Here is a 17,517-nt window from a genome sequence, read left to right as displayed (position 1 = left end):
ACCCCAAGTCTTCCCTACGATTGTTGCTCACTGATATGTGACGACAATGAGTTTTGAATCTTGCAGTTTTATAATTCCTGTTGCCACTGATGATCTATCACTCAGAGAAACTCATAAATACTCTAAATGATGCAGCTTCTTAAAGTTGTGTGCAGTCATCTGAATATGCAACTACAGTTCACAAAAATGCTCATTATTTATGAGATGCACTTCATGTACAAAAGAAGCAACAATAGCAGATGTGTGGAAAGGAATAAATCATTTTACAGCTCAACAGAACACTAATGGTAGTTACTTCCCATTCGTCATAGAGTCATAAAGCACAGAATCTGACCCTTTGGCCCAACTCATCCGTACCAACCAGGCTTCTTGAACTGAGCTAGTCCTATTTGCCTGTGTTTGTTCCATATGCGTCTAAACCTTTAATATCCATATACCAGTACAAATGTCTTTTAAATATTAACATTGTACACGGCTCCAATACTTACTGTGGCAGATCATTCCATATATGCACCATCCTCTCTGTAAAAAATTCCCCCCCCCCCCCGCTCCCTTTAAAATCTTTCCCTTCTTACCTTAGCCTATGATGTCTAGTTTTACACTCCGCCACCCTATAAAAAAGAACCTGGCTCTTCATCCTATCCATGTCCCTCATGATTTTATAAACCTCCATAAGGTCACTTCTCAGCCTCCTACACCCTAGGGAAAAAAGAAGTCCTGATGTATCTAGTCTCTCCTTTATACCTCAACCCTTCAGTCTCAGTAATATCTTTGTAAGATTTTTTCTTTGCACCCTTTCCAGTTTAATAACATCCTGCCCATAGCAGGGTAACCAGCAATGTATATAGTGCTCCAAGTGTGGCCTTCTCAATGTGTTGTGCAACCGTAACATAATGTCCTACCTCCTGTACTTAATGTTCTAAATGATGAAAGTAAGCATGGCAAATGCCTTCTTCACTACCCCATCTACCTGTGACACCACTTTCAAGGAGTTATGTACCTGCATGTCTAGGTCTCTCTGTCTGACAACACACCCCAGGGCCCTACTATTTACTGTGTGAGTTTTGCCCTACTTTGACCAAAATGCAACAACTCGCATTTATCTGCATTAAACTGCATCTGTCATTTCTCAGTCCCCTGGCCCAGTTGATCAAGATCCTGTTGTACTCTTAGATAACTTCTTCATTGTCCACTATACCAAGAATTTTGGCATCATCCACAAACTTACTAACCATGCGTCCTATATTTTTATCTGAACTATTTACATAGCTGATGATCAAAAGTGGACTCACCACCAACCCTTGTGGCACAGCATTGGTCACAGGCCACCAGTCTGAACAATAATCCTCTACCACCACCCACTGGCCTCCACCGTCAAGCCAATTTTCTATCCAATTGGCTAGCTACCCCTGGATCCCATGTGATCTAACTTTACTAACAAGTCTACCACGGAAATTTGTCAAAGTCCTTGTTAAAGATAATGTAGACAATGTCTACTGCTCTGCCTTCATCTATCCTCTTGGTGCCTGGTATAAAGAAGAGACACAATTTCCCAACAAAAAGTGATGCTGACTATCCCTAATCAGGGCTTTCCTTTCCAAATGCCTATAGATCGTGTCTCTCAGAATCCCCTCCAACAAATTATCCACCACTGACATTAGCCTCACCAATGTGTTGTTTCCTGGTTTTTCCTTGCAGAAGTTCTTAAATAACGACATAATATTAATGACCCTCGAGTCTTCCAGTACCTGAATTGTGGCTGTTGAAGATACAAATATCTCTGCTAGGGACCGCACAATTTCATCCATTTCTTCCCACAATGTCCTGGAATACACTTATAGTCATAAATTCTCACAGCATGGAAACACACCCTTCGGTCCAACTCATCCACGCTGGCCAGACATCCCAATTTCACCTAGTCCCATTTCCCAGCATTTGGCCCATATCCTTCTAAACCCTTCCTTTTCATATACTCACCCAAATGCCTCTTAAATGTTGCAATTCCTCTGGCAGCTTATTCCATACGTGCACAACCCTAATCGTGAAAATCTTATTCCTCGGATCCCTTTTAACTCTTTCCCCCCTCACCTTAAACCTATGTCTCTTGTTTTAGACTTGCCCCACCCGAGGACAAAGACCTTGTCTATTCACCCCATCCATGCCCCTTATAAACCTCTACAAGCTTCCCCCTAACCTCTAATGCTCCAGGGAAAATAGTCCCAGCCCTTTCAGCCTCTCCCTATAGCTCAAACCCTCCAATCCTTAAAAATCTTTTCTGCACCCTGTCACATTTAACAACAATTTGGAGATGCTGGTGTTGGACTGGAGTGTACAAAGTTAAAAAGCACACAACACCAGGTTATAGTCCAACAGATTTATTTGCAAGCACTGGCTTTGGGAGCGCTGCTCCTTCATCAGGTAGTTGTGGAGTATAAGATCATAGGACACTGAATTTATAGGAAAAGTGTGATGTAACTGAAATTATATATTGAAAAAGACCTGGATTGTTTGTTAAGTCTCTCATCTTTTAAATTGGGCATGTTGGTTTCAGTTCTTTCATATGTAAATCACAGAATTTTCTTAAAGTTACATCCTCAAATGAACTTTAACGGTGTCGGCCCAGATAATGCACTGAAGGTGTGAGGTGCCCTGTGTGAGGCTGTCGGTGCCACAATGTTCAGATTGATCCTAATCTAAAAAAGGGATTTACAGAATCTTACATGGATTCATGCAGTTTCTGAGAAAAATAAAATGTAAATCTACAAGTACAAACTCACCCCACAAGCTTATGTATGTTTGTGTGTGTGTGCATGTGGGCAGGGGTGTATGTGGGAGAGTGTATGTGTGTGAGTGTAAATTGGTATAAGTCTGTGGGAGTGGGCGTGTGTGAATGTGGGAGTGGATGTGTGAGCATATGTGTGTGTGTGTGTGTGTTGTGATCCCCATGGGTACTGCAGTCGGCTCTCAGCCTCTACTCGGCCACTTTATGCAGTTGCCTGTCCCAAAGTCCGCCTTGGAGGATGTTCACCCGAAGGTCCGAGGTCAAATGTCCCAGACCACTGAATGAAAAAATAATCAATACCAAAAGATGGCTTCATTTATAACCCTTCAAAACCCAGTTAGTTGTCAAAACACACATACACTGTACTAACTATAAACATGCAAACATGCACAACCACATGCAAATTCAGGCTACGGTACACCCACCACCGGACACCTCCGTATCTCATTGATAATTCATCAGCAATCACGATTTTGCGTCCTGCCACATGCACAATTGTCAAAGTGAATGGCTGCAACAACAAGCTCCATCTAAACAGTCTGGTATTTTTGTCCTTAAATCTTTCCACAAATGTCAATGGGTTGTGATCAGTGTATACGATTGTCTCTGATGCGTTGATGGTAATATAGACACGGAAATATTGTAATGCCAACACCAAGCTTAAAGTCTCTTTCTCCACTGTTGAATATTTCTGTTGATGAATGTTCAACTTCCTGGAAAAATACCCGATGGGTCTGTCTCTTCCCTCGTCAACTTCCTGCAGGAGCACCGCACCAACACCCACATCACTGGCATTGATAGCCACCTTGAAAGATTTTGTGTAATCCGGTGTGGCTCACACTGGGGCAGTGGTTAACATCGTTTTTAGGCTGTCAACTGCCTTTTGACAGTCTGCTGTACACTGAAACTTCTTGCCTTTTTTAACAATTCAATGAGTGGCGCAGCTGCACTGTTAAAGTTCGACTCAACTTTCGGTAAAATCCAACCAATCCCAGGAACCATAGTACTGCTTTATTCGTCGACAGTGTGGGAAATTTGCCAGTGGCTTTCATTTTCACATCCCATGGAGCCATTTGCCCATGTACAATAACATGGCCCAGGAAGATGACTTGGGATTTGGCAAATTCACTTTTAGCTTGGTTTACCACCAAGCCTGCCTTCTGAAGTCATAGAGTCATAGAGATGTTCAGCACGGAAACAGACCCTTCGGTCCAACCCGTCCATACCGACCAGATATCCCGACCCAATCTAGTCCCGCCTGCCAGCATCCGGCTCATATCCCTCCAAACCCTTCCTATTCATATACCCATCCAAATGCCTTTTAAGTGTTGCAATTGTACCAACTTCCACCACATCCTCTGGCAGCTCATTTCATATACGTACCACCCTCTGCATGAATACGTTGCCCCTTAGGTCTCTTTTATATCTTTCCCCTCTCACCCTAAACCTATGCCCTTGTGTTCTGGACTCCTGACCCCAGGGAAAAGACTTTGCCTATTTATCCTATCCATGCCCCTCATAATTTTGCATACCTCTATAAGGTCATCTCTCAGCCTCCAAAGCTCCAAGGAAAACAGCTCCAGCCTGTTAAGCCTCTACCTATAGCTCAAATTCTCCAACCCTGGCAATATCCTTGTAAATCTTTTCTGAACCTTTTCAAGTTTCACAACATGTTTCCAATACGAAGGAGACCAGAATTGCACGCAATATTCTAACAGTGGCCTAACCGATGTCCTGTACAGCTGCAAAATGACCTCCCGACTTCTGTACTCAATACTCTGACCAATAAAGGAAAGCATACCAAATGCCTTCTTCACTATCCTATCTACCTGCAACTCCACTTTCAAGGAGCTATGAACCTGCACTCCAAGGTCTCTTTGTTCAGCAACACTCCCTAGGACCTTACCATTAAGTGTATAAATCCCACTAAGATTTGCTTTCCCAAAATGCAGCACCTCGCATTTATCTGAATTAAACTCCATCTGCCATTCCTCAGCCCATTGGCCCATCTGGTCCAGATCCTGTTGTAATCTGAGCTAACCCTCTTCGCTATACACTACACTTCCAATTTTGGTGTCATCTGCAAACTTACTAACTGTATCTCTTATGCTCGCATCCAAATCATTTATGTACATGATAAAGAGTAGAGGATCCAGCACTGATCCTTGTGGCACTCCACTGGTCACACGCCTGCAGTCTGAAAAACAACCCTCCACCATCACCTTTTCTACCTTTGAGCCACTTCTGTATCCAAATGGCTAGTTCTCCCTGTATTCCATGAGATCTAACCTTGCTAATCAGTCTCCCATGGGGAATCTTGTCGAACGCCTTACTGAAGTCCACATAGATCACATCTACTGCTCTGCCCTCATCAATCTTCTTTGTTACTTCTTAAAAAAACTCTGTCAAGTTTGCGAGACATGATTTCCCACGCACAAAGCCATGTTGACTATACTGAATCAGTCCTTTAGATTAGATTAGATTACTTACAGATTAGATTACTTACAGTGTGGAAACAGGCCCTTCGGCCCAACAAGTCCACACCGCCCCGCCGAAGCGTAACCCACCCATACCCTACATCTACATCTACCCCTTACCTAACACTATGGGCAATTTAGCATAGCCAATTCACCTGGCCTGCACATCTTTGGACTGTGGGAGGAAACCGGAGCACCCGGAGGAAACCCACGCAGACACGGGGAGAACGTGCAAACTCCACACAGTCAGTCGCCTGAGGCGGGAAATGAACCCGGGTCTCAGGCGCTGTGAGGCAGCAGTGCTAACCACTGTGCCACCGTGCCTTTCCGAATATATGTATATCCTGTCCCTCTGGATTCCCTCCAACAACTTGCCCACCACTGCGGTCAGGCTCACCGGTCTCTCAAACAAGTCCTATAAATGCTGTAAATGTTCCTAAATGTTCCTTCCATGGTTGACTAAAAATCACCAGGTCATCAATTACACCACACAGTTGGGTAATCCGGCAATGACCTTATTAGTTAGTCTCTGAAATGTGGCTGGAGCGTTTTTCATACCAAATGGCATGTCTTTGAACTGATACAGTCCATTTGGCATTCCGAAAGCTGAAATTGCCTTTGTTCTCTCTGACAGAGTTACTTGGCAGTAGCCTCTGAACAAGTCCAACTTAGAAATGTAAGTTGCTTGTCCCACTTTTTCGACACAGTCCTCCATCCGTGGAATTGGATATGCATCAGTCTTTGTAATGGCATTGACTTTGCGATAGTCTACACGTAACCATTGGGTACCATCTGGCTTTGGCACCATGACTATGGGTGAGCTCCAGCCACTGTAACTCACTTCAGTTATGCCATCTTAGAGCATGCATTCTATCTCCTTCTGAACCTCTGCCAGAGGGTTATGCGTATAAGGATGTTGCTTAATCAGAACAGCACTTCCTTTATCTGCATCATACACAATTAGGTCAGTCCTTCACAACTTATTTCCGCATATCTCCCCATGTGATAGTAATAACTCTTTCAGGTCATTTCGTTTTTCTTGTGGAAGGTGCCTCAATAATTTATCCCAATTTTTGACAACTTCCGCCTTGTCCAGTTTGATTTGAGGAATCCTCCTGAACTTGGTTCTTCCTTCTGTGCCGTAATCTCCTCTTGCTTTCCTTCGCTATCAAATTACCTTTTGAGCATATTCACCACATGATGTACTCTGTGAGATTTCTTCCTGTCTGGAGTCCTGGTCAAGTAGTTTACCTCATTCAATTCCTTCTCAATTTGATACGATCCTCTAAACCTTGCTTTTAAAGGCTCACCTGTTACTGGAAGTAACACCAATACCTTATCCCCAATTGCCAAATTGTGAATTTGTGATTTCTTATCTGCTTCCTGTTTCATTGTATGCTCTGATACTTTTAAATGCTGCCTGGCCAACTCTCCAGCTCTATTTAATTGTTCTCTAAAATTTGACACATAGTCCAAATGGGTGGTCTCTTAATTCTGACTTATTAACTTCTCCTTAATCAATTTTAATGGTCCTCTTACTTCATGCCCAAAAATTAATTCAAATGGACTGAATTTGTTTGATTCAGTCAATGCATCTCTGATCGCAAAAAGTACAAACAGAACTCCCTTTTCCCAATCATCTGGATAATCCTGACCATAAGCCCTCAACATGGTCTTTAGTGTTGATACCATCTCTCTAGCGCTCTCTGCAATTCCGGTTTGTACGCAGTAGATTTAAATTGCTTTACTCCCAAGTTATCCATAACTTCCGTGAATAGTTTGGATGTGAAGTTTGATCCTTGATCTGACTGGGTCTCTATTGGTAATCCGTATCTAGTAAAAAATTTAAGTAATGCTTCTACAACATTTTTTGCTATGATGTTGCATAATGGGATTGCTTCTGGAAATCTCGTTGATGCATCCATTATTGTTAATAAATACTTATTCCCACTTTTTGTTTGAGGTAGTCGACCTGCGCGATCAATCAAGACTCTTATGAAAGGTTCCTCAAATGCTGGAATAGGTATTAAATGTGCAGATTTTATTACTGCCTGTAGTTTTCCAATTAGCTGACATGTGTGACATATCTGGCAAAATTCAACCACAACCTTGTGTAGTCCAGGCCAGTAAAAATATCTCTGTATTTTAGCCTGTGTTTTCCTCACTCCTAAATGACCTCCAAGTGGTAGCTCCTGTGCCACTTGCAGCACCTCCTTTCTATACCCTATTGCAAAACAATTTGATGAATCTCTGTCCATTTCACATCTGCTTGAATATGTGAAGGTCTCCATTTCCTCATTAAGACATCATTTGTTAAGTAATAATATACAGGAAGGCATTCACTTTCTTTCTCTGAAAATGCCTTTTGATATAACTGTTTTTCCTGATCTTTCTGCTGTAATTCAATCATCTTAGCAGAGCGAAAGATACTTACATGTTTACCTATTTGCTCCTGCTCTGTTCCATTTATCTGATTGAGATAACACTATGTCAGCTTCCTTATCTGTGTCTTTTGATTTCTCCTGCTTCAGCTTGTGCCTCTGTGATCTTGTGAGCACACAATCAGGGAAAATTCCTGGATAAACATTCTCCAGGTCTTCAGTTGCCTGCGTCTTCACAGGCTTTTCAACTAGAGGAGGCAGCGTACATACCGGTGAATCAGCTATATCATTTGTGAGGACAAATTATATTCCTGGAGCTGAGAGTTTGTCTAGTACTCTTACCACAAATTCTCCACTCTCCTCTAGACTCCCTAGCTTCACTTTACATAACTGAGCGCTTTTTGTCTCACCATGATTTCCTGTTACTAGCAGGCAGTAGACCCTCAGGAGTGCATATCTCCTTATCCTTCAGCATTACAAACTGAGAGGATCCTGTGTCCCTTAATATTGTAACCTCCTTACCTACTATTCCTGGCTTATATGAATAAACTTTACCCTTGGATGTATATTTTTAAGCTGATCTGGCACTTCCTCCTTAATCAACCTCTGATTATCTTGGTACACTCTGAGGCAGTTATCAAACTTGCCTTGTGCTTTTTATTACTAGTCCAATAAAACTTCCAGGTCTTGTCCTATTTTCCTACATCTGGCTTTCTCCTCGTCCACCAACACTGTGATTTTGTGTGGCCCACTTTATTACAATGAAAACAATGAAGCTTTTTAAATTCTTTGTCCCCCACAAGGGTTTCTTTTTTACCCTGTGATAAGTTATCTTCACTGAGATCTACCTTTCTCTTTCCACGTGAGGATTTCTCTTTGCCCAATTTCTATCCGTCATGGACTGAAATTCTGGAAGCCAAACCGAGTTTTATGGACCACTCATAATCATCAGCCATTTCAGCTGTTAACCTTGCTGCTTTAACTTTCTGCTCTTCCACGCAAGTTTGCGTTACTTCCTCACTGAGCCTATCCTCAGCCTTTATCTCCAGCCTTTTAAGCTGACTTTCCTTTTTAAGTACTGGTTTTTGAAGTTCAAAAGCTCTCTTTTTCTTACTCTGCTTTCTCTTTTGTCCTCTGTTCTGCTGCTCTCTCTTTTTCCCTCTAGATGTCACAAAGCTAGTCCCTTTTTTTCTCAAAGCTGTTCCTTGGCCCAAGGAGACTCTGCCCTTATTTTTTTAGAAATGGTCTGTATAAAGAAAGGGGTGTGGTCAGCTCTCTCGCTGAGCTGAACAGTTTAATTCAATCTGGAACTAGTTGGAAGTTGAACAGGGAGCTGTGTGGAAACTCTCTCTTTTCTGCCCTTCAATTTCAACCAGTAAGCATGTGTTCCATTTACACTGGTTTGTAAAGGGAGTTTACTTACTGGTACTGTTGTGTATATTCGGAACAGCATAATAAGTCTAGTTTGGATAGACTGAGTTCTGTAGGGGTTCTTTATTTTTTTTGTGCTTCAATGTGTAATTTTGTGAATAGACTTTTGTCTGTTTTAAAATCTAGTAGTCAACCTAGCTAACGTAATCTGGGTAATTTTGACTGTACACTTAACAAAACAAATTACAAAGTTATGGTCTGGGGCTGCCTGTTTAAGAATGTTTTGAGTGGTCTGGCTTAGTCCATAACAGATTGGAAGCTCGTCCAGGATTTTACACATTGAGTGGTAGGTGCTAGTATCTTTATTTCAGGTGTTGGCTTGGTTAGGTAGACAAAGCTTGGGATAGGAATGGCTGTTTCAGTTGCCAAAAGTTTTCTGGATGTGGATGCAATGACTTTGGAAGTTTCGCAAAAAGTGAATAAGACCAAGTTGCAAGAATTAGCAGAGAAGCTAGAATTGAAACTTCCTGCTCCTGTGAGGAAAGGAGAGATAATTACATCAGTACCTCAGCAGTAACTTGCTGCAGTAACCATCAGAATCTATAGAGATGGGAAGAATTCAATTGCAAATGAAGCAGCTTGAGTTAGAGGTGAGAGATAAAGAAAGGGCAGCAGGAATGACATAGCTTGAGTTATGATTAAAAGCAGAAGAGAGAGAGTTTCCACACAGCTCCCTGTTGAACTTCCAACCAGTTCAAGACTGAACAAAACTGCTCAGCTCAGCTAGCTAGACAGCTGATCATTCCTCTTTCTTTATACAGGTCACTTCTAAGACGTGATCACTTTGGCCTGAAGTCTCATCTGTTTACATGTAAACAAAGGGCCTCAAAATCCTTTTCATCTCTGTACCAAACCAGACTGATCAGAGCCTGGCCTGGTTTATTACCCCTCTGAAAAAAGAATCAACGACAGAGTCTCCTTGAGCCAAGGAACAGCTTTTAGAAAAAAAAAGGGACTAGCTTTGTGACACCTGAAGAGCACTTCTACAATGTATTCACCAAAAACAGATACCCTCGCAATTTCATCAACAAATGTCTAAGGGAAAGACAACGGAACGAGGACATGCCGCAACCCAAAGGACTAGCCACACTACCATGCATCATGAACATTTCTGAACTGACAGCCAGACTACTATGACCACTAGGACTCATAACAGCACACAAACCAACAGCCACGCTCAGACAACTCAACTTCAGAATGAAGGACCCGATACCCAGGATGAGCAAAAGCAATGTAGTGTACAAAATCCCATGCAAGGACTGCACAAAACTCTACATAGGACAAACAGGAAGACAGCTAACGACCCGCATCCATGAACACCAACTAGCCACGAAACGACACGACCAGCCACACACGCAGATGACAAGCAACATGAGTTCGACTGGGACAACACTACTATTATAGGACAAGCCAAACTGAGAACAACCAGGGAATTCCTAGAGGCATGGCACTCATCCACAGATTCTATCAACAAACACATCGACCTGGACCCAATATACCGACCACTGCAGCGGACAGCTGGAACTGACAACCGGAAGCGGCAGAGACAGGCCACTATAAATGCCGGAGGAAAGATCACAGAAGCGCTTCACAGGAGGCTCCCAAGCACTGAGGATGTCACCTAGACAGGGGATGAAACGTCTGCAACACAAATTCCCAGCTCGGCGAACAGAACCACAACAACGAGCACCCGAGCTACAAATCTTCTCACAAACTTTGTGACAATATGGTACTTGCAGATTTACATTTTATTTTGCTCAAAAACTGCATGAAATCATGGAAGGTTCTGCAAATCATTTTTTAGACAAGAAATCAGTCTGAACATTGGGGCACAGACAGCCTCACACAGGGCACCTCACAACCTCAATGCATTATCTGGGCCAACATGGTACCTATTGTTAAAGTTCACTTGAGAAGGTAATTTTGAGAAAGTTCTGCGATTTACATATGAAAGAACTGAAACCAACATCCCCATTCTAGAAGATGAGAGACTTAACAAACAATCCAGGTCTTTTTCAATATATTATTTCAGTTATGTTACACTGTAAACATTTGCTATAAATTCTGTGTCCGATGATCTTATACTCCACAACCACCTGATAAAGGGACAGTGCTCCGAAAGCTAGTGCTTCCAAATAAACCTGTTGTATTATAACCTCCTTACCTACTATTCCTGGCTTATATGAATAAACTTTATCCTTGGATGTATATTTTTAAGCACTTCCCCCTTAATCAACCTCTGATTATCTTGTTGCACTCTGGATTTGTGTGTTTTTTTTAATGTTTAACAACATTCTTCTAAAAAAGGACAACTAGAATTGTATAACGTATTCCAAAAGTGGCTTCACCAATGCTCCATATAACCACACATGACATCCCAAATCTTACACTCAGTGCTCTGACCAATGAATGCAAGCATGGTAAATGCCTTCTTCACCACCTTGTTTACCTGCAACTCCACTTTCAAGGAACTATGCGCCTGCACCCCCGCTCTCTTTGTTCAGCAACACTCCCCAGGGCCGTACCATTTACTAGATAAGTCCTACCCATGTATGCTTTATCAAAATGCAGTGTCTCATATTTTTCTAAATTAATCTGAATCTGCCACTCCTCAGCACATTGGCCCAACTGATCATGGTCCCATTGTACTCTGAGATGAGCTTCTTCACTGACCACTACACCACCAGTTTAGGTGTCATCTGGAATCTTACTAACCATTTCTCCTGTATTCACATCCAAACAATTTATATAAACGATGAGAAGCAGTGGACCCAGCACTGATTCTTGTTGCATACCACGGGTCATAATCCTAAAACTATCCCTCCACCATCACTCTCAGTCTCCAACCTTCAAACCAATTTTGTATTGACTCAGGGATTTATTACCCTTATGTGTTTTAAGACCCCCAACACCTCCTGTTCTGTAATATGAACTTTTTAATGGCTAATTTAAAATATTTCTACTTTACTGGACTATTCCATTCAGACTCCTCAGCAAAATTATAACTAAAGCATTTTTGTTTTCCACCTTTCGATACACGGGCGGCACGGTGGCACAGTGTTTAGCACTGCTGCCTCGCAGCGCCGGAGACCCGGGTTCAATTCCCGCCTCAGGCGACTGACTGTGTGGAGTTTGCACATTCTCCCTGTGTCTGCGTGGGTTTCCTCCGGGTGCTCCGGTTTCCTCCCACAGTCCAAAGATGTGCAGGTCAGGTGAATTGGCCATGCTAAATTGCCCGTAGTGTTAGGTAAGGGGTAGATGTAGATGTAGGGGTATGGTTGGGTTACGCTTTGGCGGGTCGGTGTGGACTTGTTGGCCCGAAGGGCCTGTTTCCACGCTGTAAGTAATCTAATCTAATCTAATCTATACATACACTTCTGGTTTTGAAGAAAAACCATTTTGGAAATCGAGATTTTTTTTTACATTCTTTTTTGTGCACTATTGTCTTTTATTGATAGGTTATTATCATGACCATCATGGCTGGTTTGAGGGTATGTTAACTGTTATGATTAAGTCAGGGGCAAAGCACAAAGGAAATGTAAATCTTTGTCTTCCTACAGTTAAAACAATGTCACAAATATTTTAATTTTAAAAAGTGGGATGTTCAAGAGATTGTCCGCCAGCTATGTGTTAGAAGCCTCACTAATTTTTCATTGCGTTTGGACTTTTATCAATTTTGAATTACAAGCTGGGAATGACCTGTGGACTCTATGACAGCATGTGGTAAAAGGTAAACAAAAGGCCAGGCAAATTTAGTTTGTGGTGCCAGGTCTGGAAGCTAAAGCAGGCTGATACTTGATTTAAAAGGTTCTAACAGACACAGCAACCTTGGGAAGAACATTGTGTTTAAGCAGATAGTAGAAGTCAGCTAATAATAAGTTTAGTACCTGACAGTTGGTTTCAGCACGTTTGTTGTGGGCCCATGTTGAAGCAGAAGACAGCGCTGAATGGAAATTGAGTCCTTGGGAAGATTTGATTGGTGGATCAAGAAGAATCAGATTGAATCTGTTTTTTTTTCTAAGTATGTTTTCTGGGAGATGGTTTTTGGGGGTTGCTGTGGTTTGAGAGCTCCCTGCCTAATCTGCACCAGTTTCCACAAATCCAAAGAGTGAAAGCTGCCTTTGTCTGGGTGAACCAAGAAAGTGACCCAGATCAATGTTTCAGAAAAGCATCCAAGGAATCTATATTGATGCCTGTGAGGCAATACGTCGTGAAAGCCATTTAAGTAATCTGGCTGATTTTCTTATTTTCTTTTAATTATCGATTCTCTGTGTTTGTCTGTCTGTCTCTTTTGTGAATGGGGACTGAAAATAAATGATTCTGGTTTAAAACACAGACATTAATCAGCTTACCATGTTGTTAAATTTCTCTCTGCCAAATTGACTGTGTATTTAATAGACAGTTAAGTCTTTTGTTTATGATACATAACTATTGCCTGAAAATTAATTATTTGCCAAGTCTGGGATTGGTTATTCAAAAATTTGGTTAGGAACCATTGGAGTGACTATTTGGGAATGTTTGACTGTGTTATTTTACAGAGTTATGAATATGAAGATAGAAAGCCTAATTTGGTTCGACTTTCTGTCTCTGTTGCAATAAGATATGCAGCACTGCTGCAGATTTTCAAGGTTTACAGAACTCATTTCTCTCCCCCCCCCCCAGTTGGTGGGGAGGTTGCATAATGGAGTCATCAGGCATGGTCACAGAGGTAGCCATTGTCTTCCAGTAAACATCCTTCCATCTGACCCCTCAAATGCAGCAATCACATGACAGTTCTTAAGGACATAGGCATCAGGGCAGCCACAGGGGTACCTGCTGCTAACCACCAAGATGCGCTACTGATGCTAACTTGCACATTGATAGAATGCAATTCTTTCCTGTTGATGAACTCAGCTGCTGTACAAAGTGGCTCGTTTGATACAATGTGTATAGTCTATCATGTCCTGCACCTTGGAGAGGCCTATACTGGTGACAAAGCCTACTGCCTAGGCTGCGGCACTCACCTAATTACAGGGAAACAAGGCGAAAGTGTGTGATCTGGCACAACTAATGTCAGTAACGGACTGAATACATTTGTTTCAAAAAGTAAGTGATCCCACCCAGGAGCCCAGTCGCCTCGGAAAGAGCCAGACGTATAAAAGTCAACACAGCTGTCACTTTGACAGCCACCGGGATAGGGTGGCCACTCACTTCTTCAGTTCACAGATCTTGTTCCTCCAGCTAGCATGTGAGGGGCATAGAGAAGGTGAATAACCAGGGTCTTTTCCTCAAGGTAAGGGAGTCCAAAACCAGAGGGTATAGATTTAGGTGAGGGGGGGAAAGATTTAAAAGTGACATGAAGAGAAACTTTCACACAGAGGGTGGTATGTGTATGGAATGTGCTACCAGAGGAAATTGTCAAGATGGATGCAATTACTACATTTAAAAGATGTTTGGACAGGGAGGAAATGTTTAGAGGCATGTGGGCCAAATGCCGGCAGACAGGACTAGTTCAGTTTAGGAAACCTTCTCGGCACGGGACGAGCTGGACCAAATGATCTGTTTCTGTGCTGGGTGACTGTACGAATTGATGACTCTAAGAATAATGGAGAACTTTAAAATGTTTTTGTTTCTAAAAATCCTGAGATGATAGACTCCACACTGGTAAAATTTCATAAATGTTCAGGACCAAAACGGTTGTTCATCCTTATATAGCTTTGATTATGCCATTATAAACTGAGTTAATCCTGACCGAACAATACCTAATTTATTCTCAAGTCTCCATGAGAGACAAGTGAGTACTTAGCCTAAATTAACCATATTATTGATTTCTGTGCACATTCCATTGCCGAGAACTATAAAGGTGCCCCACTTCAGAAGTCATGATGATACTAACACCAGCTTCAGAAGCCTTGCCATTATTAGTTCAGCAAAATCCAGAACAACATCTTGTGTCCATGTGTGTGTCTGTGTGTCTGTGTATGTGTCAGTGTGTGTGTGTCTGTGTGTGTCTATGTGTGTGTGTCTGTGTGTGTGTGTGTGTCTATGTGTGTGTTTGCGTGTAAGAAGGAACTTTAGGCATAAACATTGAAGAATGACAGTGATTCTCACAAATGCAGTTATATATACTAGATTTTATCCTGCTGTTTTCAGAAATAGCGATTCACTAAGTCAGCCCCGTTAACTTATAAAGGCTTTGAGATATTGACTCACATTTAATGATAAGCAGGTAAACACAGCAACAATTTTATTACCTCCCAGCTTCATTTCTCTGGTTAAATTATATTCCAATTGTGACTTCCACGGACAAGTCCTGAATAGTGGTTTCACAGGAAAGGTCACTACACCCGAAGCGTTAACTCACTTCTCTCCATAGATGCTGCCCAACCTGCTGAGCTTTTCAAGCAATCTCTATTTTTGTTCACGAATACTCAGATTGCTATCTTAGCCAGTGGTAACGATCTCAATCCTGCTTGATCGTGCTCTCCTTCATTATGTTTGTAGATGCATATACAAGTACGGAGGTGAATTACAATTGGACCAATGAGCCAGCAAAATCTGTGGTCGTCGCAGAAGATGGTTCACGCCTGAATCAGTATGATTTGCTGGGGCAAACTGTGGGTGAAGAACTCGTCCAGTCCAGTACAGGTTTGTTAAAAAAAACTTAAATTCAGCTGACATTTTATTTGCATGTTCAGTTGCCATGAAAATGGCTGCACAAACATGGTCTGATCCTGCAGTCACCTCTTGGGAATAACATTCTGATCTCAATTATGTGCCTGTTTTAGGTTCCAGGTTAACTTTGTACCAAGCAGGGAAGGTAGGAATTTATGATTGAAGCTGTCTCTGCCAGGTTCTCACCCCTTTGTGGACACTTCTGTCATTTCTCGGAGATCCTTGGTCTGTCCTCCATCCTTGGTGACATCACAATTGGAGACAGTAGTCACATGAAGCTGGAACAACCACCTACCACCACCCCACCCCTGCAAAACAAAACCTTTCTGTAATGACTTGAGAAGGATCTTATTATAGAGTCATAGAGATGTACAGCATGGAAACAGACCCTTCGGTCCAACCCGTCCACGCCGACCAGATATCCCAACCCAATCTAGTCCCTTCCAAACCCTTTCTATTCATATACCCATCCAAATGCCTCTTAAATGTTGCAATTGTACCAGCCTCCACCACTTCATCTGGCAGCTCATTCCATACACGTACCACCCTCTGTGTGAAAAAAAGGATTCCCCATCGAGGAATTGAACCACTGTCTCCCGCGTGACAGGCGGGGATACTAACCACTATACTAACGAGGAAACGGCAATGCCATATGAATTTTTGAAAGCTATTAATTTAGATGAAATTAAAAAGTCTGGTCACTTGCTCACATTAGGCCAGCCTGCTATCATCCCCTGACAGGGTGAGATGGTACTGCTGTCAAGTTCTGGTAGATCTCTGTGATACCCTTAATGGCTTGGGTTTTAATGGTTACATTAGGGTGAGAATCAGCATAGTTGGGTAGCCACAAATTGTTACTCTCTGTTCCTCCAGTAAGTGAGTAGGGCTCTTCATCTCCTAGGCTCCTGTTTGTAGTTCATTCTTTTTCAAATTGTTACTGATAAGCTGCCAATCTGTGTCAATTTATCTTAGTTTTGCTCTCAATTTTGAGGACAGCTATCTGAAATGATTACCTTTAACAGAAATATATGCGCACTCTGTATTAAATCCAAATGTGTTGTGAGATTGTCAGATCAGTGTTAAAGCAGAAGGCCATTGCTGAGCATTAGCAAGTCTTTTTTGGAGAAATTAAGCTGATTTTGTTCTCAATTTATTCTGGTAACTACTGCGAAAGGAAATGTCAAGCCTACTAATTTCTGTGTACAAAGAAAAACAGAAATTGCTGGAAAAGCTCAGCAGGTCTGGCAGCATCTGTGGAGAGAAATCAGAGTTAACGTTTTAGTTCGAGTGACCCTTCCTCAGAATGATTCTGAGAAGGGTCACTGGACCTGAAATGTCAACTCTGATTTCTCTCCACAGATGCTGCCAGACCTGCTTAGCTTTTCCAGCAATTTCTATTTTGCATCTGATTTTCAGCATCCACAGTTCTTCCAATTTTTAATTTCTGTGTGTGTGTTTTTCACATTCCGTTGGAGGGCCTTAAAGATGTTTACAAATGCTTTGTTAAATCATTGCTCTTGATCACAAGTTACCCTGCCAAAGTCGAGAAAGCTGGATTTCTTCAGAAAAGTATATATTTTAAGAATACAGATTACCCTTCCAAATAGATATTAGCGGGCAAGCTTTGGGGATTGGAAGATTACAATTCTACGGAGGAATCTGATCATAGGATCACAGTAATGTGTTAATATGCAACTAAGATCTTAGGTATAATCACAGGACATATCTGAATTTTAAAAGGGCCAAGTATGTGAGCCAAGTGAGCAATGCCACTGTCTGTATCAGAAAAGAG

At 42.0% G+C, this 17,517-nt stretch overlaps 1 protein-coding gene across 9 annotated transcripts in view; it reads left to right on the top strand.

The window, feature by feature from the left end:
- gabra2a (gamma-aminobutyric acid type A receptor subunit alpha2a) overlaps positions 1–17,517 on the top strand; it is a 261,180-nt gene that overhangs the window by 187,185 nt on the left and 56,478 nt on the right. For all 9 annotated transcript variants that reach the window (XM_072568481.1, XM_072568518.1, XM_072568500.1 and 6 more), the window contains one exon: positions 15,555–15,698. In XM_072568481.1, the coding sequence (XP_072424582.1) occupies positions 15,555–15,698 (144 nt within the window). The remainder of the gene's footprint in view (positions 1–15,554; positions 15,699–17,517) is intronic.

This window comes from Chiloscyllium punctatum, chromosome 1 (assembly GCF_047496795.1).
Source record: "Chiloscyllium punctatum isolate Juve2018m chromosome 1, sChiPun1.3, whole genome shotgun sequence".
In the NCBI taxonomy this organism is placed as follows: Eukaryota; Metazoa; Chordata; class Chondrichthyes; order Orectolobiformes; family Hemiscylliidae; genus Chiloscyllium; species Chiloscyllium punctatum.
Note: the sequence above shows the minus strand (reverse complement) of the source record. Positions and strands in the feature narration are given on the sequence as shown.